At 51.4% G+C, this 24321-nt stretch overlaps 1 protein-coding gene across 3 annotated transcripts in view; it reads left to right on the plus strand.

Moving 5' to 3' along the window:
• The window catches only part of Hip1 (huntingtin interacting protein 1), an 87067-nt gene extending 69907 nt beyond the window's left edge, over positions 1 to 17160 (plus strand). For all 3 annotated transcript variants that reach the window (XM_048369026.1, XM_048369037.1, XM_048369033.1), the window contains exons 14-31: positions 1651 to 1834; positions 2609 to 2697; positions 3010 to 3126; positions 4876 to 4977; positions 5124 to 5267; positions 5939 to 6074; positions 7573 to 7659; positions 7944 to 8051; positions 8130 to 8266; positions 8667 to 8777; positions 9357 to 9415; positions 9726 to 9819; positions 11222 to 11322; positions 11611 to 11716; positions 12721 to 12844; positions 13038 to 13099; positions 13962 to 14070; positions 14745 to 17160. In XM_048369026.1, coding sequence (XP_048224983.1) covers positions 1651 to 1834; positions 2609 to 2697; positions 3010 to 3126; positions 4876 to 4977; positions 5124 to 5267; positions 5939 to 6074; positions 7573 to 7659; positions 7944 to 8051; positions 8130 to 8266; positions 8667 to 8777; positions 9357 to 9415; positions 9726 to 9819; positions 11222 to 11322; positions 11611 to 11716; positions 12721 to 12844; positions 13038 to 13099; positions 13962 to 14070; positions 14745 to 14797 — 1923 coding nt within the window. In that variant the 3' untranslated portion in view covers positions 14798 to 17160. The remainder of the gene's footprint in view (positions 1 to 1650; positions 1835 to 2608; positions 2698 to 3009; positions 3127 to 4875; positions 4978 to 5123; positions 5268 to 5938; positions 6075 to 7572; positions 7660 to 7943; positions 8052 to 8129; positions 8267 to 8666; positions 8778 to 9356; positions 9416 to 9725; positions 9820 to 11221; positions 11323 to 11610; positions 11717 to 12720; positions 12845 to 13037; positions 13100 to 13961; positions 14071 to 14744) is intronic.
• The last annotated feature ends 7161 nt before the right edge of the window (positions 17161 to 24321 follow it).

The following is a 24321-nucleotide window of genomic DNA, read 5'->3' on the forward strand; positions in this document are numbered from 1 at the left end:
CATGTCCATGACATAGGCCTTCAGGATATAGCTAAGCCATGTGCCAGTATTGCCTTTGTGACCCCATAGGTCAGCTCCCTATAAGGAAGACCCCATTCTTGTCATGAAACCCTAAGAGGAATTTGGCTTGGAGGCCACTGGAGAGGCAGAGATCAGGAGGATCTCTGAGGCCAGTCTGGGAAAAAGTCAGCAAGACCCCATCTCAACCAATATGGCAGACCAAATGGCACATACCTGGGATCTCAGCTCTGCAAGGGGTATAAATAGGAAGATTGTGGTCACGGACAAAAGACTTTAAGACCTGATCTTTTTAAAAAGCAAAGAAGCAAAAAGGCTGGAAGTATGGTTCAGTAGCATGGTGCCCGCCTTTTAGAAGGTAAAGAGTCCTGAGTTCGGTTCCCAGTACTGCCAGGAGCCTGTAGTTGGGGATGGTGGCGGCCATCTGCAGTCCCTGGTGCTGTCTTTGCACCTGCCTCTCAGAACCATGGCCAGCTAGAGGATGACCAGACCACAGGGAGACCCAGCATTCTTGTCCCTCCCCCCTCCTGCTCACCCATGGCCGTCCCCAGGCCAGTGTGTCCTAGGCCACAGGACCCTGTTTTAACTCCTGTTGTGGCAGGCAGTGTCTTGGGGTGACACATTCTTCTGTGTCCTCTTGGGGGACTAGTTGAGATGTGTAGTCACCTCTGGGTATCCATGGTGGAATTACACAGGGGACCCTGTGGATGCCATTACCCCCGTGCCCAAGTTGTGTACCCAAACCTGTGTGTCCTCACCAGGCCCAGGGACACAACACAGGGTCTGAGCTGTACAGACAGTTTTTAGACTACCATATTCCTTAAAGAATAGTGACAAGAGCCGGGTGCTGGTGGCTTACACCTGTAATCCTAGATACTCAGGAGGCTGAGATCTGAGGATTGCAGTTTGAAGCCAGCCCTAGCAGAAAAGTCCCTGTGAAACTTTTATCTCCAATTAACCACTCAAAAACCAAAAGTGCACTATGGCTCAAGTGGTAGAGTGCTAGCCTTGAGAACAAAGAGGCTCAGGTACAGCACCCAGGCCCTCAGTTCAAGCCCTATAACCAACACAAAAGAAAAAAAAAGTGATGGGCTGGGATATAGCTCAGTGGCAAAATGTTTGCCTAGCAACATCCTGGGTTCAATCCCCAGTCCCCAGTACCAAAAAAGAAAAGACAAAAAAAAAAAATACAGTTAACAAAAAAGTGGCAAGAAGAGAAAATTGGCTGAGCACCAGTACTCATGCCTATAATCCTACTACTCAGTAGACAGAGCTTAGGGTCATGGTTCAAAGCCAGACCAGGTAGGAAAGTCGGTGAGACTTACCTACAATGAACCACCAAAAAGCTGGACATAGAGCTATGGCTCAAAGGGTAGAGCACTAGCTCTGAGTAAAAGGGCTCAGAGACAGTAGCCAGGCCCTAAGTTCCAGCAGCAGGACTGGCACACACAAGGTCTGTACATGCTCAGACATTTCCCATTGGTGGCTGATGGGATGTGCAGATCAGGGATGACAAACGGTGGATCCAGAGACGGACCATACTGGCTCAGTTCTAATGTGCTTGCACCGCTTGCTCCAGAGCGGCGCAGGTTCCTCCTCACCCAGCCCTTCCTCCCTGGGTCCCTCCTGCAGGGCCAGCGGGCCACGCTGCAGCTGAAGGGCCGTGTGAGCGAGCTAGAGGCTGAGCTGGCTGAGCAGAAGCACCTGGGGCGGCAGGCGGCCGATGACTGTGAATTCCTGCGTGCAGAGCTGGACGAGCTCAAGAAGCAGCGGGAGGACACGGAGAAGGCACAGCGGAGCCTGACAGAGATCGAGAGTGAGGGGCCGTGCTGGGCGAGAGGCCAGGGGCTGGGCAGACTGGGGGTGAGGTTGGGGATGGGATGGGTTCCTGTTGCTTTCTGTGAGACGGAGAGTAGGGCCTAGAGGAGGCACTGCTGGCCCCAGGGCTCCTGGGAACAGGGGGTGACTGCCCTGGGCAAGGGGGAAATAGACAAAGCCTAAGGAAAATCAGAAAAGCATGGGTGTGTTGGTGCACACCTGTCATCTCAGCTTCTTGGGAGGTACAGGTAAGAAGACCACTGTCCAGGACTTGCCTCAGGCAGACAGGAAACCCTAGCCCAAAAAACAACTGACTTGAAAAAGAGCTCAGCTGATAGAGTGCCTGCCTGCGTGGAAAAAAAACAGGGAGAGCCTGAGTCCCTGAGTTTTAAGCCCTAGGCTGATGAAACAAAACCCTGTGTGGTGATGCACATCTATCATCTCAGCACTCAGGAGGCCATAGCAAAAGGATTGCAAATTCCAGGCCAACCTGGGCTACATAGTAAGACACTGTCTCAAAAAAAAAAAACGAAAAAAAACTTAAAGGCATAAATCACTTCTGGGTTCAAGGAGGTGTGGGTCAGTGGGCAAACGGTTTGCTTTGTTTTTGTTTGTTTGTTTGTTTGGAGTGTTGGGGTGGGCAGTTGTGCTGCTGAGGTTTGAACCCAGGGCTTTGCACTCACTTGATAGGCAGGGGCTCTACCACTTGAGCCCCAGGAGGAGGCCAAGCCCAGGCTGGGGAGCTGCCTTACCTCAGCCCTTCCCCCTGCAGGGAAGGCACAGGCCAACGAACAGCGCTACAGCAAACTCAAGGAGAAATACAGCGAGCTGGTGCAGAACCATGCCGACCTGCTGCGGAAGGTAGGAGCTGTGGCCAGGGAAGGCACCCCAATCCTCACGAGCCCCAGCTTCCCACATCCCCCTCTCCCATAGCTAGGGCTCTGTCTGCAGAGCAACAGAACGACCCCATGTTTGCTGCTTTTCCGCATACGTGGACAGCCAGTATCTGAAGGTCCTTGCTCCATTCTGGCCAGCCAGTATCTGAAGGTCCTTGCTCCATTCTGGCTTTTCTTGGGCTAAGAAACCACACGTGGGTCTGGCTCCTGCCCTCATGGCCTGGTGGTTCCAGGCCTGAGGCGAGCCACCCCAGGGTCCTTCCCCCCCCCCCCTCAGAACGCCGAGGTGACCAAGCAGGTGTCAGTAGCCAGGCAAGCACAGGCGGAGCTGGAGCGAGAGAAGAGCGAGCTGGAGGGCGCGCTCCAGCACGTGAGCGAGCAGGCCCAGCGCAAGGTGATGGGGCAGATGCGGGGGGGGGGGGGGCGCCACCCTGGGAGGCAGCGCCTGGGGCCCCGGCTGGCAAGGGTTCACTGTCCAGCTTGCCAAGGACAAGGCTTAGAGAGCTCACCAAAGGGATGTGGAGGGCTGCACTGCACAGTTGGGACATGGATAGGGGGTGGGAGGGTGGAGGGAAGGGAGCATGAGCAAGCCTTGTGTGCTCAGGTGGGACATGGAGAGAAGTTTGCACATGCACAGGCCTGTAGAATGTGCTCACAGACAAAGGGCCAGAGATGAAACCAAGTGTCTGAGCTGGAGGTGTGGCTTTCCACTTCTCTCTGACCCCAAGTCAAAATTTCATCCATCTGGCCAGGCATGGTGATGCACACCTGTAATCCTAGCACTCAGGAAGAGAGAGGCAAGAGATCCCAAATTGTAAGCCAGCCTAGGATACCTATTAAGACCTGGTCCCAAAAAAAGGGAGGAAGAAAGGAGAGAGGAAAGCCAGATGTCCGTGACTCTTCTCTCCATTTAACCACCAAAAAACCAGAAGTGGAACTGTGACTCAAGTGGTAGAGTACTAAGCTGTAGAACCAGCATGTGCATGTATACACATACACAAAACTGAGTGCTCAGTCCTTGAGGTCAAGCCTCAGTAACAGTACACACATACATGCATGCACACACACAAACACAATCCATTTAATAGAAATAAAATTTCATCAAAGTAGTGCTATAGTACATTTGGATAACTTCTATGTAATCTATTTTTTGTTACCCATGAACCAGGTTTCAGTGACTCACACCTGTAATCCCAGCTACTCAGTAGGCTGAGGTCTAGAGAATTGAAGTTTGAAGCCAGTCTGAGCAGAAAAATCCATGCAACTTGTAATAATCAGGGTTACAATGTGTTTTAATGGTAGAGCACCAGCTTAGCAAGCAAGTCAAGTGAGAGCATGAGGCTCTGAGTTCAAACCCAGTGCTGGGGGGGAAAAAAAAAGTAGTTGTAAGTTCTGCTGCTGGGTGACAATCCTCACAGGGAAATAACCACTTGGGAAATAACCACCTAGAAGTCCCTTGAGAAAGGCAAGGCTTGCGCTCCACCACGTTCTCCGCCAGGCGCTTCACCAAGTGCCAGGGGCTTGGCTGCATCAATGAAAGCTCTGCTTGGACCTGAGTCCATATAATAGGCTCCATCTGGACTTCAGGGAAGTATCCCTCTAAACCCTCCCTTGACCCAACATCCCTGGGGGATGTCTAGGATGCCACCTCCTTCCACTCTGCCCATACCACGTACATACTATTTTTTGCCAGTCCTGGGGCTTTAACTCAGGGTCTGAGCACTGTCCCTGGCTCATTTTTGCTCAAGGGTAGCACTCTACCACTTGAGCCACAGCGCCACTTCCGGCTTCTTCTATATATGTGGTACTGAGGAATTGAACCCAGGGCTTCATGTACGCAAGGCAAGCACTCTACCACTAGGCCATATTCCCAGCCCCAACTGTGTGCATTATTTTTTCTTGTAGCAAGGTCTCACTATGAGCCCAAGCTGGTCTTGAACATTATCTATCTCAGCCTCTGGGATTGAACATTATCTATCTCAGCTGGAATTACAAGTGTGTGCCACTGTGTTCAGCCCACACACGTGTGCTCTTAGCATCCAGAGGACTACACAGTCTCACATGATTGCTTAGAGACCTTTTCATTTGTTTATCCCTTCTAACCACCCCAGCTCAGAGCCCATCTGTTTTGCTCCTCTTTCAGACTCAAGAACAACAGGAAGTTCTAGAAAGCTTGAAACAAGAACTTGTCAGCAGCAGACAGGAGGTGCAGGTCCTCCACAGCAGCCTGGAAACATCTGCCCAGGTGAGCCTACCCTCCTTCCTTCCCTCCCTCCCTCGGGCCCCCTGCACCTGCCCATAGCCACACTGACCCCAGCTTTTGGGTTGAGGTAGCGTATGTGCAGAAAGGGACAGTTTCATCCGAGCATTGCCCTCTTTCCCATGTGACAGTCAGAGGCAAAGTGGGCAACGCAGATCACGGTGTTGGAAGAGGAGCACGGCGGCTTGGTGAGGGCCGCGGCCCAGCGGGAGGAGGAAATGACAGCCCTGCAGGAACAGTTGGAAGACACCCAGGCCAAACTGGTTGTTTCCCAGGCAAGTAGCAGACACTTGAAGACTCACCCTATTGGGGCCCAGCAAAGACATGGGTTTGAGGGCATCCTGATTGCTGTGTAGTCTGTAGGCATGGCATGCTCCCCTTTTGTGAGTAAGGAGGAAAGCAGTCAGGCAAGGTTGTAATTAATTCCAGCTACTTGGCAAGTAGAGATCAGGAGGATCGCAGTTTGAGGCCAGCTAGGGCAAAGGTTAGTAACATCTCATCTCAACTAAAGCCAGGAATAATGAGCTATAGATACACATCTATAATTCCAGCTATGCAGGAGAACTAGGAAAATCACAGTCCCCCAAGGCTAGCCTGTGCAAAAAGCAAAAGACTCAATCTGAATAAAGACTAAAGTCAAAAGGTGATTGGCACATTCCAAGAACATCAACTTAGCAAGTGCAAGGCCCTGAGTTCAAATCCCAGTACCCTCATAAAAAGAAAAGAAGGGAAGCAGTTGGGAAGGAGACTGGGCCACAGCAAGCCCTCCCTCCATCACCTGGTGTGGAGAAAGCTCGGGTACTCATTCCTGCCTCAAGCTCACTTCCTTGGGCCTCATTAGTGCCAGCCTAAGCCTAGGACCTGCAGGCCCAGTTGCCTGGCGCTCAGCGCTTGGCACTCAGCCTGGCATCCTTGGCAGACACTCTCATCCCTGGGCCATTTCTAGGAATCTCTGTGCCAGCTCGTGAAGGACCAGCGCAAGGTGCTCCTGGCAGGCTCCAGGAAGGCTGCAGAGCAGGTGGTCCAGGAGTCCCTGGGCCAGCTGGATGAGCCCACTCTCATCAGCTATGTGGGGTCTGCAGGTAACTCCACGCCCACCAGCCCCACCACTGCCCAGGCCCCACCTGAGGTCAGTTCATCAGCTCTGACATTAGCCTGAGCAGCCACAACCTGCTACACCCCCTGCTCCAGTCAGTGGATCGCCCTGCAGATAGAACTCCAAAGACAGACAGGAGGAGATTGTGCAGGTCTGTGTCTCTAATGAGAAAACTGCAGACGGGATGGGCTCTGCGATGAATGCCTGCAATCTCTGCTGCTCCAGAAGCCAGCCCAGGCAAAAGTTAGCAAAACCCCATCTCAACCAATAAAACTGGGCATGGTGGTGCATGCCTGTCATTGCAGCAATGTGGGAGGTACAAGGAGGAAGACCGTAATCCAGGGAAGCCCAGCCAAAAATGAGAGGTCCTATTCAAAAAGAAACTATGGCCAGAAAGATTGGGGTGGAGTTTAGAGCTGTGCTTTATAGGAAAAGAAAAGACTTGAGCTAATGGAAGCCAGGAGTAATAATAATAACTGCCAAGTGCTGGGTCTCACACCTATAATCCTAGCTTCTCAGGAGGCTTGAGATCTGATGATCACAGTCCAAAGCCAGCTGGGATACAAAAGTCCATGAAACTCCATCCCACTTAACCAGAAAAAAATCCTAAGGTGGCTGGACATTGCTAACTCATCCCTGTAATCCTAGCTACTCAGGACGCTCAGATCTGAGGATCATGGTTTGAAGCCATCTTTGGACAGGAAAGTCTTCAAGATTTATCTCCGTTTAACCACCAAAAAAGCCGAAAGTGGAGCTGTGCCGGGCCCTGAGTTCAAGCCTCAGGACACACACACACACACACACACACGCACACACGCACGCACACACACACACACACACACACACACACACCTCTTAAACCCAGCAGGACTGGAGGCATGGCTCAAGTGTTAGAGTGCCTGCCTAGCAAGCCCAAGGCTCTGTCTCATCCCTAGCACCACAGGAAAAAATAAATAATAAAACATGGCAGACTAGCCTAGAAGAGTCAAGGCCTGGGCTCATGAAAAAAGGCTCAAAGAGCCTGAGAGACTTACCTTACAGAACCCTAGATTTCGGTGATGGTAGCCAGAGGAGCGGGGCCCGGGCAGAAGTCTAACTCCTTGGTTCCTGGCTAAGGTCCCCAGTAGTCTCAGTACCATTGCTTCTGAAGTAGACAGAGCACAATGTCAGGTGTGGTGGCACACACCTAGAAGCCCATCCACTCAGAGCAGAGGTAGAATTGAAGCCTAAGTGAAACCTAGAGACCCTATCTGGGAAAAAAAGAAAACACCACTAAAAGCGAAAGGGCCGAGGGGTTGGCTGGGGGGTGGCTAGAACACTTGGATAATGTGCCAGGACCTGGGTTTAATCCTTGGTACTACAAAAATCCAAAGAGGATCACACATATCACATTAGCTGGGGGCTCTCACTTGGTCAGCCTGTCCATCCTATGGCTTCACTGCAGAGGCAAAGGAGGACCTCACTCTGATTTTACCCTCTCCCAGATCACCTTCTCTCCAAGGTCAAGTGTGTTTCTAGCTGTCTTGACCAACTAGAAAAGAACCGGAGCCAGTGCCTGGCCTGCCCAGAAGGTGAGTGCATCAGCCTTGTTACGAGCAGCAGCCATATTTGGTGATGTATGCCCATCATCCCAGAACGTGGGAGGCTGAGGCAGGAAGATCATGAGTTCCAGGCCAGCCTGGGTGGGCTACACAGTGAGACTTGGACTCAAAATCATATCAACCAACAAAACCTGAAATATGGGAATGGTGACAAATTCCTGCATCCTGGGAAGTGGGTGTGACATGGAAAGCAGGGAGTCAGTCCAGGGCTATTGCCCTGAGCTGCCTTCCCACCCACCTCTGATCCCCCACAGACCTCAGCGGGCTCCTGCACTCCATCACCCTCCTTGCCCACCTCACCAGTGACATCATTGTGCATGGGAGTGCCACCAGCCTCCGTGCCCCTCCGGAGCCCGCCGAATGTGAGTACCAAGCTGGGGCCCAGCCCAAAAGCAGGGTGCATGCAGGGCCTCTAAGCGACCCTCTCCTTGTGTCTCCAGCTCTGAGCGAAGCCTGTAAACAGTGCGGCAGGGAGACGCTGGCCTTCCTCGCCTTCCTGGAGGAAGAGGGAGCCCTGGAGAAGGCGGACAGCTCAACCATGAGGAGCTGCCTCAGCAAGATCCAGGCGATTGGCGAGGTACTCAGCACTCAGCACCGCTCAGGCGCAGCAGGATCACTGTGGTTGAGGGGAGCACAGGTGAACCGCAGGGCCTGGGGCAGCAGGAAAGTCTGTGAGGCTCCAATTAAACACCACAAAGGTAGAAGTGGAGCTGTGGCTCAAAGGGTAGAACACCAGCCTTAAGGGGAAAAGCTCAGGGACAGCACCCAGGCAGAGAGAGAGAGAGAGAGAGAGAGAGAGAGAGAGAGAGAGAGTTATTTCCTAGAAGACATGCACAAGGTCTTGAGTTCAGACCAGAACTAAGAAAGGAAAAAGAAAAGACCTCAACAGAGCATTGTGGGGAAGGAGCAACAGAGCATTGTGGGGAAGGAGAGAGGATGACCACACGTCCGGTCAGCCTTTGCCATACTCTTCCCAGGAGCTGCTGCCCAGGGGCCTAGAAATCAGACAGGAGGAGCTGGGGGACCTGGTAGACAAGGAGATGGCCGCCACTTCAGCTGCCATTGAAGCCGCCACAACCCGCATCGAGGTAAGGGCTTCTCTGGTCTCTGACACCAGTGCTAGAGGTAGTCCCTCAGGCACCATTGCCCCTTTCAGTCAGTAGGAAGGCCACAGAGGCCCTCAACGAAACCAAGGGGCCAGGTGTGGTTCCCTTTTGTAATCCCAGCTACTCAGGAGGAACAGGTAGGACGACCATAGTCCAAGGCTGACATGTGCAAAAGTTTAAGGCCCTACCTGAGCAACTAAAGCAAAAAGCATGGGGGGGTGGGCGGGGGTCAAGCAGTGGACTGCCTGAGAGAAAGGCCCTGAGTTCAGTCCCGCCCCCCTCCAAAAAGTCACCGAGGGGAGGTGAGCCGTTTCCTCCTGGGTCTGATCTGGGGGTGTTGGACCATGCAGGGCTCAAGTTCCAGATGGTGGTGCCCTGGTTGCATGGGTGTGTCATGCTCCCCTGGCTTAGAGTCTGTTGCCTTTAACAACTCTCCACAGCCTGGGAGGGGCCAAGTGAGCCCGAGACCATCTGCACCTGCTCCCTCTCGGCCCCGAGGAGCAGGCAGGCACTTGTATCTGCTCAGTGCTGTGCCCGATTAAGAAAACTTCTTTTCTATAGGAAATGCTCAGCAAATCCCGAGCTGGAGACACAGGTGTCAAGCTGGAGGTGAACGAAAGGTGGGTCTGGCCTGTGCCTGCACAGTAGCAGCCCTGTGAGGTAGAGGGGTGGTGGGGAGAACTTAGCACTATGGGAAATGAACTCTGCAGGTCCTGACAGCATTCCTTCTGAAGTAGATGCAGTGTTGACACTAATAGGCCTTCGTTCAACCCCCCCCCCACGCACGCGCACACACACACACCTACACCTAGCAATCCCCCAGCCTTCCCCACTTCTCATTCCCACTCTAGGTCTGCCTTGGTTGGGAGAGCTGGGGGATGCCCGCTCTGTCTCTGGCCTGACATTTTTGTTGCTTTGCATTCGTCACAGGATCCTTGGGTCCTGTACCGGCCTGATGCAAGCCATCCAGGCCCTGGTGGCAGCCTCCAAGGACCTCCAGAGGGAGATCGTGGACAGTGGCAGGGTAAGCAAGCTGGGCCAAGGTTGGATGCACACACTGCTCCTCATCTGTCTGCCAACTCATGCTAGGCCTGTTGAGGGTGGAGCTTCTGCTCCTGAGGCGGCCAGTGGGCACTGGGCGACAAGGTAGGGCCTTGGCAGCCCCCAGATAGAAGTCAGCTCTGGCTTCCAGTTCCAGTTCACAGATCCCAGGAGGACTTGCTGTGAAAGCCCCCATTCACCTTGCACATCTTGGTCCTGAGGATGTTATCCATCAGAGTCACAGGGGGCTGGGGCCAGGATCTCATTTGATTCCAAACACCCAGACGATTTAAGGCTACATATGGTAGCACATACCTATAATCTCAGCACTTGGGAGGCTAAGACAGGAAGATAGTGATTTCTAGGCTAGTCTGGGCAACAAGGTGGAACTGTGTCTCAAAATCACAACAAAAAACTGACAGAACTTGCACATAACCTCCTATATACTTTAAATCATATCAATTACTTATAATACCTACTACTATGTAAATGCTAAGTTGTTGCACTGCCAGGTTTAGGGGTTCCTGCCTGTAATTCCAGTGACTCAGGAGGTGGAGATCTGGAGAATTGTAGTTCCATACCAGCCTAGGCAAGAAGTTAGTGAAACACCACACACACACACACACACACACACACACACACACACTCCTCAACCAACAAAGCTGTGTGCATTGGGATATATCTTTCATTCTAGCACCAGAGTCCTAAGTAGACAGCTTGAGGTCCAGGTCAGCCACACAAAAACATGACCCTATCCAAAATACCTCAAAAGCAAACAGGCTTGGAGGCATGGCTTGAGTGATAGGGCTTCTGCCTTGCAAATACAAGACCTTGAGTTCAAACCTTAGTAATGTCATTCCTCCCAAATAACTATTATTCAGGACATAATGGTAAGAAAGTCTGTACATGTTTGATTTAGTTGCAGTGGTTTTAAAATTCTTTCTTTTTTTTTTTTTTTTTCTCCAGTCCTGGGGCTTGGACTCAGGGCCTGAGCACTGTCCCTGGCTTCCTTTTTGCTCAAGGCTAGCACTCTGCCACTTGAGCCACAGCGCCACTTCTGGCCATTTTCTATGTATGTGGTGCTTGGGAACCGAACCCAGGGCTTCATGTATACGAGGCAAGCACTTTTGCCACTAGGCCATATTCCCAGCCCCTTAAAATTATTTCTATTTGAAGGTTGTTAACAGCAGAAAGGGAGGCTGGCTGTGTTCACTGCCAGGGGCTGTGCAGCCTTCTGGGACATTTGTCACCTGGGGTCCTTTGCAAGAGCTGGCATCCACCTGGCTGGGGTGTTTTGTTGTATAGTGCTGGTATGTGTGAGGTGTGCTGGCCCACAGTCAGCACTGCAACACGGAGCACTCACCTGCTGTCTTTTGCTTGCATAGGGTACCGCCTCCCCTAAAGAATTTTATGCCAAGAATTCTCGGTGGACAGAAGGACTCATCTCAGCTTCCAAAGCTGTGGGCTGGGGAGCCACTGTCATGGTGTAAGTGTGGGTGTCACCCTCCACTCAGACCCACCTACCCACTCCAGATACGAGGCCGGTCTCATAGCCACAGAGATGACACATACCTGGAGACCCTGGGAGGCAGAGACAGGAGGGACAATCATGAGTTTGAGGCCAGCTTGGGCTATATATTGAGACTTATGCCACGTGTGGTTGATTGAGATTGAGATTCACAGACACCTGTCCTCCTTACCTGGCCAGGGCCACAGGTGGGGTTGTCGGGCTGTGAGCTCCCCTGGCCTCAGCTCTTGCTGTTTCTCCCATCAGGGATGCTGCTGACCTGGTGGTCCAAGGCAGAGGAAAGTTTGAGGAGTTGATGGTGTGTTCTCATGAGATCGCTGCTAGCACTGCCCAACTCGTGGCTGCATCCAAGGTAGGACTTGTGCTGGATACTTGCAACACCCTAAGGCCTGGCTACCTTAGAGAGGAAGTACTTGGGCCAGCCAGGCACAGTAGTACACATTTGCATTCCCAGCACTCAAGAGGCTGAGGCAGGAGGGATTGTGAGACCAGCCTGGGATACATAGCAAGACTTTGTCTCAAAAAAACAAAAAGTACTTGGGCCAAAGAACTAATCCCACACAGGATCTATCCATGACCCAGATCACATGGAGCCCAAATAAAAACTTTCAAGGATTTTGTATTGCCCTCTTCTAGAGGCCCTTGTACTCTTCACTTCCGGGAAGTTGCAACGCCACCATTCAGGGGACAGACTAGCATTGTCACCAGCTCATTTTTTTGTTTTGTTTTGCCAGTCCTGGGGACTGAAGTCAGGGCTTGGGCTCTGTCCCTGAGCTTTTTTTGCTCGTCTAGCACTCTATCACTTGAGCCACAGCACCACTTCTGGCTTTTTCTGTTTACGTGGTACTGAGGAATTGAACCCAGGGCTTCAGGCATGCTAGGCAAGTACTCTACCACTAAGCCACATTCCCAGCCCTCCAGTGTGCTTTTACTCCTTATTTCTTCTGGGCCCAAATTGGTTTTTGTATCAGTTTATCCAAATATAGGTGAGTTGGGCGCCAGTGGCTCAACACCTGTAATCCTATCTACTCAAGAGGCTGAGATCTGAGGATCGTGGTTCAAAGCCAGCCTGGGCAAGAAAGTGTGAGACTCTTATCTCCAGTAAACTTCTGAGAAAAGGCTGGAAGTGGCTCTCGCTCAAGTGGTAGAGTGCTAGCCTTAAGTAAAAAGAGGCTCAGGGACAGTGCCCAGGCCCTGAGGTCAAGCCTCAAGACTGGCAAAATAGCTGAGAAAACTAGAGATGGGGTCTCTGTGCCACTAAGCCAGGAGTAATTGTGGCTATTACAGTGTCTCGGGGACCAGTGGCTACAGTGGGTGGCATATGTGTGGTATAAACCCATCTGCTCTGTCCTGCAGGTGAAAGCAGACAAGGATAGCCCCAATCTGACCCGGCTACAGCAGGCCTCCAGGGGCGTGAACCAGGCTACGGCGGGGGTGGTGGCCTCCACCATTTCTGGCAAATCGCAGATTGAGGAATCAGGTAGCCTGGTCTGTGTTGTCTTGGGTATGCCTACCAGATAGCCAGGGGCTGGCTGCCCCTGGGGAAATCAGACCCTGGTAGCTTGGGGTCTCCCTGTCCTCCTTACTGGCTCTCCTTCCTCTTTGCTCTCTGCTGTTGGCTCCTGAGAACCCAGGCCCTGGGCTGACCCCGCCCTTCTGTTCCCACCCCACAGACAGTATGGACTTCTCCAGCATGACACTGACACAGATCAAGCGCCAGGAGATGGATTCCCAGGTGAGAAACCCTAGGCCCTCACTCTACCACCGTCTCCCTCACCAAAGGCATCCCCTGGGGAAGTTGTTACTCCTGCCAAGCTCCTTCAGAACCTCCTCTGTACAGACCTCTGCCCCACCCCCTGCCCTCTTCCCTCAAGCTCATTGGTGCGCCCCCCCCCCGCACCTCCCCCCTCCCCGTCTTTGGTCAGGAAGATTTCAGCTCACTTGGTGGGATGCCACTTCCTGAGTCCCCTGTGCTGGATGCCCTCATCATATCACATCGTTATCACATCATTATCACATCACCCCCCATCACTTTATCAGCTGAAGTCACTTCATCCATCTGTTGATCTCTTCCCCCTGAGATAAACAGAACCTAGGGTGTATGATGATGGCCTGACCAAGCTGCTTCTTTGTGCTGGTCCTGGGGCTTGAATTCAGGGCCTGGTCACTACTTAGCTTTTTAGCTTTTCTGCTCAAGGCTTGTGCTCTACCATTTGAGCCACCACTCCACTTTTGGCATTTTACAGTGCAGAATAGTGTCTTACATGGCTTCAAACCATGATCCTCAGCTATCAGCCTCCTGAGCAGCCAGGATTACAGGGGTGAGCCACCGGTGCCTGCACTGGCAATATTTCTTGAGTTGATAAATGAGAAGTACTAACAATTAGAGCCACAAGCACTTCCTGTAGTGAGCTGGAAAAAGTGGAGGTAGATACTAGGCCATCCTTGTAGGTTCCATGGTGGACTGATAAGGGTCGTAGCTGGACTGGCGCCCACCATGCCCGCAATGTCAGATGGCGAGTTATTTGGGAGAGCAGAAGCAGGACCACTGCTGGCCTGGTAATCAACAAAGACAACTGTGCTTCCTCTGCCCACAGGTTAGGGTGCTGGAGCTGGAAAACGAACTACAGAAGGAGCGTCAGAAACTAGGAGACCTGCGGAAAAAGCACTATGAGCTTGCTGGTGTGGCAGAGGGCTGGGAAGAAGGTAAGTTGTCCTGGGGACCCACAGTGAGGAGGTTGCATGGCCAGGGCCTTCCCCTCTGAAGCAACAAGGCTGGAGAAAGGGGAGCAGATTGAAAGTGTTGTCAGCCTTGTCCCCAGGCCAGTGGCCTGGTGAGGCCCCTGATAGTTTAGTCTGGCCAGCAGAGTTGAATAGTGATCGGTGCAGATGGACAAGAGGATGACCAGGCTGTGGCCGGGAGGAGCCAGATGCTAGTGACTCATGCCTGTAATCCCAGCTACTCAGGAGGCTGAGATCTGGAGGATATCACTTTTAAGCCAGCCCAGGCAGGAAAGTCCTTGAGACTATATCTCTAAACTAGCAAAAAGCCGGAGTGGAGCTCAAGTGGTAGAGTGCCAGCCTTTGAGCCAAAAAAAGCTATGGGATAGAACCCAGGCCCTGAGTTCTTGCCCCAGGACTGGCACACAAATCACACCAAACAGAAAGGTTGACTAAAAAGGTAGGTGAAGTTCTGACCCTCCAGGCCTTCCAAGGCCTGCTCTCACTTGGTATCAGATGCCCTGCCTGGCTGCAGTGGCCAATTCAGTCACTGCCAGACAATTCCTCGTTGCTGAGCTTACAGGCACCATAGGCCATGTTTGTTGGTTCAGTGATCCACACTTGAGTACCAGGTGACATAAACTGCCATTGTCTTATAGGAACAGAGGCACCCACATCCACACTGCAAGAGGCAGTCCCTGAGAAGGAATAGAGCCAAGCCAGTGCCCACGCGCCAGTGTAAATCCTCAACACCCACCCGTGTGCGTGCCACTCCCGCCACAGACCAGCCTCTCCACTGGGGACCTGCGTGGCCCTTTGAAGGCTCCATCCTCGGTGCTGCCCCTGCGTGCACACACAATCCAGGATATTTTTCTGCACCCTTGGGGTCCAGGCCTACCTAGCACCCATTTGCACAAAAGCCGCTGAGCTGGAGGGCTTTTTTCTTCTTCCTTCAGTCTCTTCTGTGTTCATCACTTACACAATGTCAAGTCTCTGAGGGCCAGAGGTGGACATGCTGGCACTGCTAGAGTTCATCCATCTGGGCGGCTGAGTGCAGGGTCCCGGCAGAGCCCTCGCTGTGCCTCAGATCCATGTGGCTTCCTCCAGGGCTCCTTTGCGCTCTGGCTTTCTGTTTTCCACGTTTCACTCACACAGCCAACTCTCCCACAGGCCTGTCCCAGGGCTCTGAGCCTTCGGGGGCCCCACCATGGTGCCACTCAGGCTTTGCCTTGGTGCTCCAGCTCCGCCTGCTCGCTGGGTGCCTCCAGGTGCGCCAGGGCCACCCCAGGGTGGGTGACAGCTTCCTCTAAGGCCCAAGCAGAGCGAGTGCCTTCTCTTCCTCATGCTGGATGCCAGCCCAACACCTCTGCACCCTTACAATCTATGGGGCACCTGAGCACCACCCCCAGGACACCTGCAACATACCCTATGCCCCCCATCGCGTGCTTCAACGGAGCTTGAGGCACCTGGCCATGACCTGCCAGAGCCAGCAGTGATGGAGGCCAGTCGCTTCCACCACCTGCCCACAATGGTGACATCACGAACCTGCAGAAGACAGTTCCATGTGCTCTTAATCCTCCCGCCCATCCGGAAGAGCTCCAGGCCCGAGGGAACCCTTCCTACTACCAGTCCTGAAAGCAGGGATGCTGGGGCAGCAGGGTGCCTGGTGTGCACTGTGTCCTTTGCCATCTTCACAGCTCACAAAGGACACTCTCCCATGCTTGGATCCCAAAGCTGGCAGGTTCCTCAGCATGTGGCGGACTGTGGTTGGGGGGTCCCCAGGCCAGGACCTCCACCCACATGTCCCCAGCTCTTGCTGCACTGCAGACAGGAGGAGGACAGAGGGCACAGCCTCCTAAAGACAGCACTTTCCCCTCCCAAGTGACCCCATGTTAAGTGACCTTCCAATCCTGACAACACAGTGTCTTCCTTACTCACCAGTAGGAGCCCATGAGCAGTTCCTGGGCCTTGTCCCTGCAGGACGTAATCACGCAGCTGGATTGCTACTCTGTTTGATCACTGTGAATCACCCCTCTGCCCCGACTGCCCACACTCCACTGTCCAGGAACATGGACAGTCAAGACGTGTGACCACGCCAGGCTGAGGAAGTGTTGCTGTAGACACAGGCTAGCTGCAGTGGAGGTGTCCCTGCTCACTCTTGTGCCAGTGGGGCCCCCCCAAAGGGGCTACCCCAGCCACCCCTCACCTCAAGAATCTGCTCCTCAGTTAAATTGGGACAGATTGGATCCTCAAAACTCACTAGAAAAGTGTCACAGCAGGGCTGGAGGCATGGCTCAAGGGGTAGAGCGCCTGCCTAGCAAGCACAAAGCCCTGAGTTCAAACAGTAAACCCTCATGAGCTCATCCTGCGTGATAGAACAGTAGAATCGAGGCCTAAGTCAGTGTCACCTGAGTGTCCCTACTTATCATGGGGTGTCACTCTTGTTAGGGCTCAGATTAGAAACGATGCCATTCTCAAGCCTAAAGCAATTTGCCCTACCTTGGCACTTCTAAAGACAAGTACATTAGAGTGGATGTGAAATGCCTGTAATAAAAACAGAGTCACACTTGGAGGCTGAGAGTGACCCTCATGGTCTTTTGAAGTGTCACTGGGCCTGCTAACACTCAAGTCCCATGGGTCAATGTAGACACCAAAGGATGGCAGTCCAGGACTGAGTTCCAACGTGGGAATTTTCTAACAGCTTTTCAGGGTCACTTTATATCTAAGCGGAGTTTCAGTTTGACTCAGATAGTTTGCTGGCTCTGCTGTCCTCAGTGCTGTTCTTAGGGCCCCACCTGATATGAACCTAACCCCACTAGGACATGTCCTGCCATGGCTTCTTAAGCTAGCAAGTCAGACACCGATGTGGCACCATGGAACACACATCCAAGGGCATGTCCCCTGGTCAGGTTGCTGTGCTTTCACCACTGGCTCCTGAGGAGTCAGTTCTCTGCTTGTGCCTGGAACAGTCTCACCTCTGCCCTGCTCCTTAGTGGGGACAGACCTAAATACCATTACCTAAGCTGGGTTGGTAGCTCATTCCTGTAATGCTAGCTACTTAGAAGGCAAATGTCTGAGGATTGCGGTTCAAAGCCAGCCTGGACAAGAAGTCTGGTGAGACTCATCTCCAGTTAACCACCTAAAAACCGAAAGTGGCACTGTGGCTCAAGTGGTAGAGCACTAGCTTTGAGCCAAAAAGCTCAGGGACAGTGCCAACTCGAGTTCAAGTCCCACAACCTAGAAAAATAAATGCTGTTACCTTCTGCCTCCTTTCCAGGTCTAGAATCTAGTCCTCCAAGGAAGGCCTTCAGCCCCAACATTGCCTTCCAAACAGTGGCTTTGCCCTTGATCAGCCGTCTTGGTCCTTCAGAGAGACCACAATGCCCCATAGCAGGGGATGTGAGGGCCACCATGCCTGCCAGCCACCCACAGTCAGGAAGGTTTGCCCTCAGTTCTTGCCTCCCAGGACCAGTGGCTCAGTGGTCACTGCCTTCTGCCTAGGAGCCAAGGCAATAAGAGAAGACCCCATTCCGGGTGTAGCTCTGTCTGTCCAGCCAGGTTTTGCAGGTGATCAACTACCTCAGGTTTGAAGGCCCTGCTTGAAGCTGACCCCACTCAAGGACAAGCCGAGGCAGCTCCGCTCAGTGTCAGTGACAGTGCTGATTTCTTGGACTGAGAACTGACTCCCATGGTGTAGGTTTGCAGGAATGGGCTGGGTTCGTTTTTCTTCTGTTTTTTAACTTCTTTCCCAATTCTCCAGTAGAATAGTTGCTCTAGGTAAATCCCATTTCTCACAGAGTGCCTCCCTTCCCAGGGCAGGCCGCCCACTGCCTTTCATTTCCTCCCAACAGGACTTCTATTCTGGTATTAAGACCTTTCTTTGTATAATACATTGCATCTGTGTTTTCATTGTTTTCAAATAAATATCTCAGCCTGGCCAAGGAGAATTGTGTGGGTAGTTTATCAGACTGGCCCTGGGTTCTGGGCTCCAGGAGAAAATGTCTGTCAGGGTCCCCGTTCTGAGGTTCACCAAGTCCACGTGGCACCTTTGGGGATGGCTTGGAATCATCAATCTATGCACAGTAGTTCACAACTGCAATCCCATCAACCTCAGAACTGGTCTGAGGCTAGCCCAGGCAAATAGTAAGGTCCCCATGTCAGCCAATTAGCTTGTATGGAGGTTCATGCCTATAATTCAGCTACTCAAGGAGGCATTGCTAAGAGGATCTTGTTCTGAGACCAGCCCAGTGAAAATCTCAACTGTCTGAAGAATGACAAACCATAACAGGCCTGGGATGATGGCTCAAGTGGTGAAGCAACTGCCTAGCAAGTCACCTGCAAGTGACTGGCCCTGATCTCAAATTTAGTATTAAGAAAAAGTTGCATTTAGTAAACAAGCTCCACCTATGTACAATTAACCCAAAAGGGCCGAAGTGGTCACTGCTGGGATTCTCTAGAGGACCAGGTCTCTGTGTGAAGTCGGAGTAACTGCTGGGCACTGATGTGCAGATTGTGCTCACAGCAAAGCAGCCCAAGTCTCCAGGACTGTGTGGGTACTGGGCTACACAGGGGCCTCAGCAGAGTGAGCTTCGGTCTGGTGCCACCAGTGTGTGCTTCTTAAAGGCCCACCAGCTGCCAACTAAGTCCTTCACACATGAGCCTCTGGGAGACATTAGGTTCAAACTGTAACATATACAAAGAACTCATCAATAAAGCCCAGGGGATGTGGCTTAGTGGTAGAGTGCTTGCCTAGCATGCATGAAGCCCTGGGTTCCCTCAGTCCTGCATAAACAGAAGGCCAGAAGTGGCACTGGCTCAAGTAGTAGAGCACTAGCACTAGCCTTGAGCTGAACCAGCTCAGGGTCAGTGCCCAGGCCCTGAGTTTAAGCCCCCGGACTGGAAAAAGGAGAGAGAAAGAAAAGAAAGGCTGGCAGGCAGGCCAGGGACTGGGCCTGGTGATACATGAGGTGCACGCCTATAATCCAAGATATTGAGGTATAGGTAGAAGATCTACATTTGGGGTTGGCCAAGGCAAAAGCATGAGACCCTATCTGAAAGACAAACTAAAAGCGCGTGTGCACACACACACACACACACACACACACGAGATGAGGCTTAAGTGGTAGAGTACCTACCTAGCAAAAATATAGGCTGACTTCAAACCCTAGTACTGCCAAAAAGAAAAAAAAATCAACATGAAGCAACAAGTTAGGAATGTGTCTATACTATAGTTAGAGTATAAACTATATCATCAAAAAAGGGAGAGAGAAAATTGAAAAGGCTAAGTTGTGTCCACACCAAGGGAAATTTTGAGGGCTGGTGTGCTAGCTAAGGCACTTGCCTAGCATGTGCAAAGTCCAGGCTCCTTCCCCATCACCGTGGCAGAGGAAAAAGAAAGGACTGTCGGCCGGGGGATCCTTTAGTCATTTGCTGGTGGGATCTGGAACCAGCCAGGAGCTTGGAGCTGAACTCCATTCCTGTTGTGTCCATGCTGGGAGAGACATAACCCATCCTGTATTTCGGGAGTGCACTAATTCATGAGGGCGCCACACTCAAGAGCCAGCTCCCCCCATGGCTCCCAGCCTCACCACACTGAGGATTGAGTAAGCTTCAAATGGCCCCAGGCAGCCAGTCCACAGCAAAGGCTATGGAGAAGGCGCAGCCTAGGATGGCTCAGGTAGCTATCAGGCCTCTCATCCCACTTTCTCCCATGACATTGCTGTTACCCAGACCTTCCACACTGTTAGAGAGTGGACAGACACAATGCTGGGGACTGGAACTTTGGGCCTCATGCATGCGAGCCAAGCACTCAGCACTGAGCTGCATGTCCTGCCCTCCCTTCTTCCTGTCACTTTGCCTTTTTCTGAACACAGTTCTGTAAGTCCACATCAGATATCTCCCGTGCACAGCACTCTTCTGAGTGGAGCGCTTCCTCCACATGGCTCATGGTCCAGCCGCACAGCTGCTAGTGATCATACACCTTGCCTCTCCTTCTCTCCCTCTCTTCCTTCCCCTTGGTTTTAGACAGCATCTTACTGTGAAGCCCAGGCAGCCTGGAACTCATGACATTCCTGCCTCGGCCTCCCCAGTGGTGGAATTACAGGTATACACCACCACACTTGGGGGAAAAAAGTACAAAATTTTAAGCTGACTATCAAAGTTCTGCCTAAGCTACCCTTTAAAACTTCCATGCAGAAGTCTGGGAATGTGACTTAGTGGCAGAGTGCTTGCCTAGCATGCATGAAGCTCTGGGTTTGATTACTCAGTACCACATACACAGAAAAAGCTGGAAGTGGTACGATCGGTTCAAGTTGTAGAGTGCTGGCTAGTCTTGAGCAAAAGAAGCTCAGATCAAGCCCCAGAACTGGAAAGAAAAAAAATCCACTCAGAAGAGGGTAAGGGAAAGAGAGGGAGTGAAATTCACTAGAAACATTGTAAACCTGTAGAAATGTAACAATGAAATCACCCCTGTATGATGTAAGCTACATTTAAAATACCTCCACTCAACTCTCTATGCCCCTAATTAAATCTATTTTTATTCAAAATATGAATAAAATTCGAATAGCTATTGCTTAAAAATGGAAGATATGGGCTGGGAACAGGGCTTAGGGGTAGAGTACTTGCCTAGCATTCATGAGGCCCTGGGTTTGATTTCTCAGCACCACATACACAGAAAAAGCCAGAAGTAGTGCCGTGGCTTAAGTGGTAGAGTGCTAGCCTTGAAAAAGAAGCCAGGGACAGTACTCAGGCCCTGAGTCCAAGCCCCAGGACTGGCAAAAAAAAAAAAAAAAAAAAAAAAAAAAAACACAACAAAACAACAATAAAAAAAACCAGATATCACAAGTTAATGTTCTCAATTCATGCCAATTCAACAAACATTTTTGTTGTTGTTGTTTTGTGTCAGTACTGGGGCTTGCACTCAGGTTCTAGACACTTTCTCTTAACTGTTTTTGCTCAAGGATGGCGCTCTACCACTTAAGCCACAGCTCTACTTCTGCCTACTTTTGCTTGGTTAATTGGAGATAAGAGTCTCACAGACATTTCTGCCTAGGCTAGCTTCGAACCATGGTTCTCAGATCTTAGTCTCCTGATTAGCTAAGATTACAGGCATAAGCCACTGGTGCTCAGCACAAAAACAGCTTTTCTTGGATGCGCAGAGAAGTAGAACAGGTTTGAGACATTCAGTGTGGACCAGACCTGAGACAGGGCTGTTAACTCAGTCCACGGGGTTCATCCAGCCTATGTAATCTCCACAGAGATAACCAAAATTGCTGAAGAAAAGCAAAACCCATGCTATCATTTCTTGACAAATGTATGATTCTGTAAACAAATATGTAACTAAATACCTGCAGGCTGTGGCTTCAGTGTAAATGTAAATGTGCAGCTTTCCAAGCGGTCTTCATAAAAATCAGAGCACCTTTCAAACAAACAAACAACAATAACCAGGGCCAGGCACAGTAGTTCATACCCAATCCCAGGTGTTTTAGGAAGCAGAGACAGGAGGAATGAGGTTTGAGGCAAGCACCTAAAGTTATTGAGACAAACATTCCAACCAACAAACCAGGCACCGTGACTGACTGCTATAAGCCCAGCTACATAGGTGACAGAGGTAGAAGAATCTCGCAGAGGCTATCCAGGCACAAGAGCAAGGCTATCTGAAAAAAAAACAACAAACTCGACGTTTGGAGCCTGGCTCATGTAGCAAGTTCGAGGCCCTGAGTTAAACACACACACACACACACACACACACACATCTAAAGGGTTACACACAACTAATACAGCACTTGCCAAGGTCGTGAGTTCAACCCCAGTTCATAGACAATAGAAAAACGAAGTTCAAATCCTTACCACAGGCTGTGGAATGGAAAACTTCCAACGTGCCCTGCGCAGGCCCTCCCTTCCCACAGGGCGCCGCAAACCCCATGGTCCAGTCCGAGGCCCTCAAAACGCTAAAGCCTTGTGGAAAGTAGGTGACCCAGGACAGAACTACAGCCCCGGCCTGCAGAAATGAAGAGAGCGGGCTGGGTCTCCCGGTGTGAGGCGAAGGACCGTGTGCTGCTCTTCGCGCTCAGGCCGCGCTATGGCCGCTGACTGACAGAGGCGGCCCCTTACCACCTTGTTGCTTAGCATCCAGCCAAGGTGCGCCTCTCTGGCCCGCAGTGACGTCAGGTGCGCGGTGCACGTCGGGACCACGAGGCTCTGCCGCCCGGTGAAGGCTGCGGGCGAGGACTGGTGCAAGTCTGGGCTGGACAGACAAAGCCCTGGCCAGGCTGCCACTCTCTTGGGTCACACCTGCAGGAGGCCCGCTTCGGTAAGTCCCAGCCGCTTCCTCTGGCCTGCTAGGCCTCTCTGTTGCGCCGGTTTGGCTCTGGAAATATCCAAGGGGATCACTTGGTAGACGCCAAGGACAGCGTGCCTCGATTTTAGCGGGAATCGCGTCTCACACACACACACACAAATAAACAAAAAAACCCACAACTCTCTGCCTGTTGATCCTAGCTACTCAACAGGGGGAGATTCAGAGGATTGCAGTTCAAGGCCAGCTTAGACAGAAGAATCCAAGTGATTACATTTCCAGTTAACCAGCAAAACGCCCTCCTTGCTGATGGCAGGGTTCTATGGTGCTGAACCAGTCATAAGCAGCAGACTGAGTTCAGGGGACAGGTCTACCAGTTGGAGATGGCATTGCAGTTGCTCCAACTTGTCCTGCCAGATCTCTGGCTCCTGTGTTCTGGTTCCCTTGAGCCCAGAATAGTCCTCTTTGTATGTGTATGCGTGTGTGCGCGCGCGTGTCAGTACATGGACTTGAACTCAGGATGTTGTTCCTGAGCTTTCTTGCTCAAAGTTAGCTCTCAACCACTTGAGCCACAGCTTCACTTAGGGCTTTTAGAAGTTTATTGTAGATAGTGGACTTTCCTGCCCAGGCTGGCTTCGAATTTCAACCCTCAGACCTCAGCTTCCTGAGTAGCTAGAATTACAAGTGTGAGCCACCAATGCCAGGTTGTTTTTGGTTTTTGCTTTTTATACTGATTCTGGTGTTTGAGCCTCAGGGCTTCTTTCTTTCCCCCCACCCTCCCCAAGGCTAGAGTTCTACCACTTGAGCCATGCTCCACTTGTGACTTTTTGCTTATTAATTGGAGATAAGAATCTCACAGAGGGGCTGGGGATATAGCCTAGTGGCAAGAGTGCCTGCCTCGGATACACGAGGCCCTAGGTTCGATTCCCCAGCACCACATATACAGAAAACGGCCAGAAGCGGCGCTGTGGCTCAAGTGGCGGAGTGCTAGCCTTGAGCGGGAAGAAGCCAGGAACAGTGCTCAGGCCCTGAGTCCAAGGCCCAGGACTGGCCAAAAAAAAAAAAAAAGAATCTCACAGAGGGGCTGGGAATATGGCCTAGTGGTAAAGTACTCGCCTCGTATACATGAAGCCCTGGGTTTGATTCCTCAGCAACACATATATAGAAAAAAGCTGGAAGTGGCGCTGTGGCTCAAGAGGTAGAGTGCTAGCCTTGAGCAAAAAGAAGCCAAGGACAGTGCTCAGGCCCTGAGTCCAAGCCCCAGGTCTGGCAACAAAAACATTTCCTACTGGAGCTGGCTTCAAACTTCAAATCTTCAGATTCAGCCTCTTCAGAAGCTAGCATGAGTTACCAGTGTCCCACTCTGCTGAATTTTTACTTTCAGGCAGTGCCTGTAATATTTCACTCTACCTATGAAGGGAAAAGTAAAAAGGATGAAGAAATAGGAATGTCAAACACAAGCAGATACAGCCTTAGGTAGCTTGGGCTTTTGTCCTTTTAGATTAATATAGTTCTGAGATTAATATAGATTGAGATAGTTCTGTCATTATACACAAAACTTAGGCTGCCCTCTAGCGGGCAAATTTTATCATGGTTCCCTTTGTTCATTAGCATTTTTTTTGTTGTTTCAGTGGTCAAAATTTACAATGAAGATTTTTTTTTTTTTTTTTTTGCCAGTCCTTGGGCTTGGACTCAGGGCCTGGGCACTGTCCCTGGCTTATTTTGCTTAAGGCTAGCACTCCATCACTTCAGCCACAGCACCACTTCTGGCCATTTTCTGTATATGTGGTGCTAGGGAATTGAACCCAGGGCACAAGGCAAGCACTCTTGCCACTAGGCCATATTCTCAGCCTTCTACAATGCAGATTTTTAAGTGATGAGGACCTACCTTAAAGTGTGTCATATGTGACATAAGAACTTTATACTATCCTCTCATTTCT

The sequence above is a fragment of the Perognathus longimembris genome, chromosome 1 (genome assembly GCF_023159225.1).
Source record: "Perognathus longimembris pacificus isolate PPM17 chromosome 1, ASM2315922v1, whole genome shotgun sequence".
In the NCBI taxonomy this organism is placed as follows: Eukaryota; Metazoa; Chordata; class Mammalia; order Rodentia; family Heteromyidae; genus Perognathus; species Perognathus longimembris.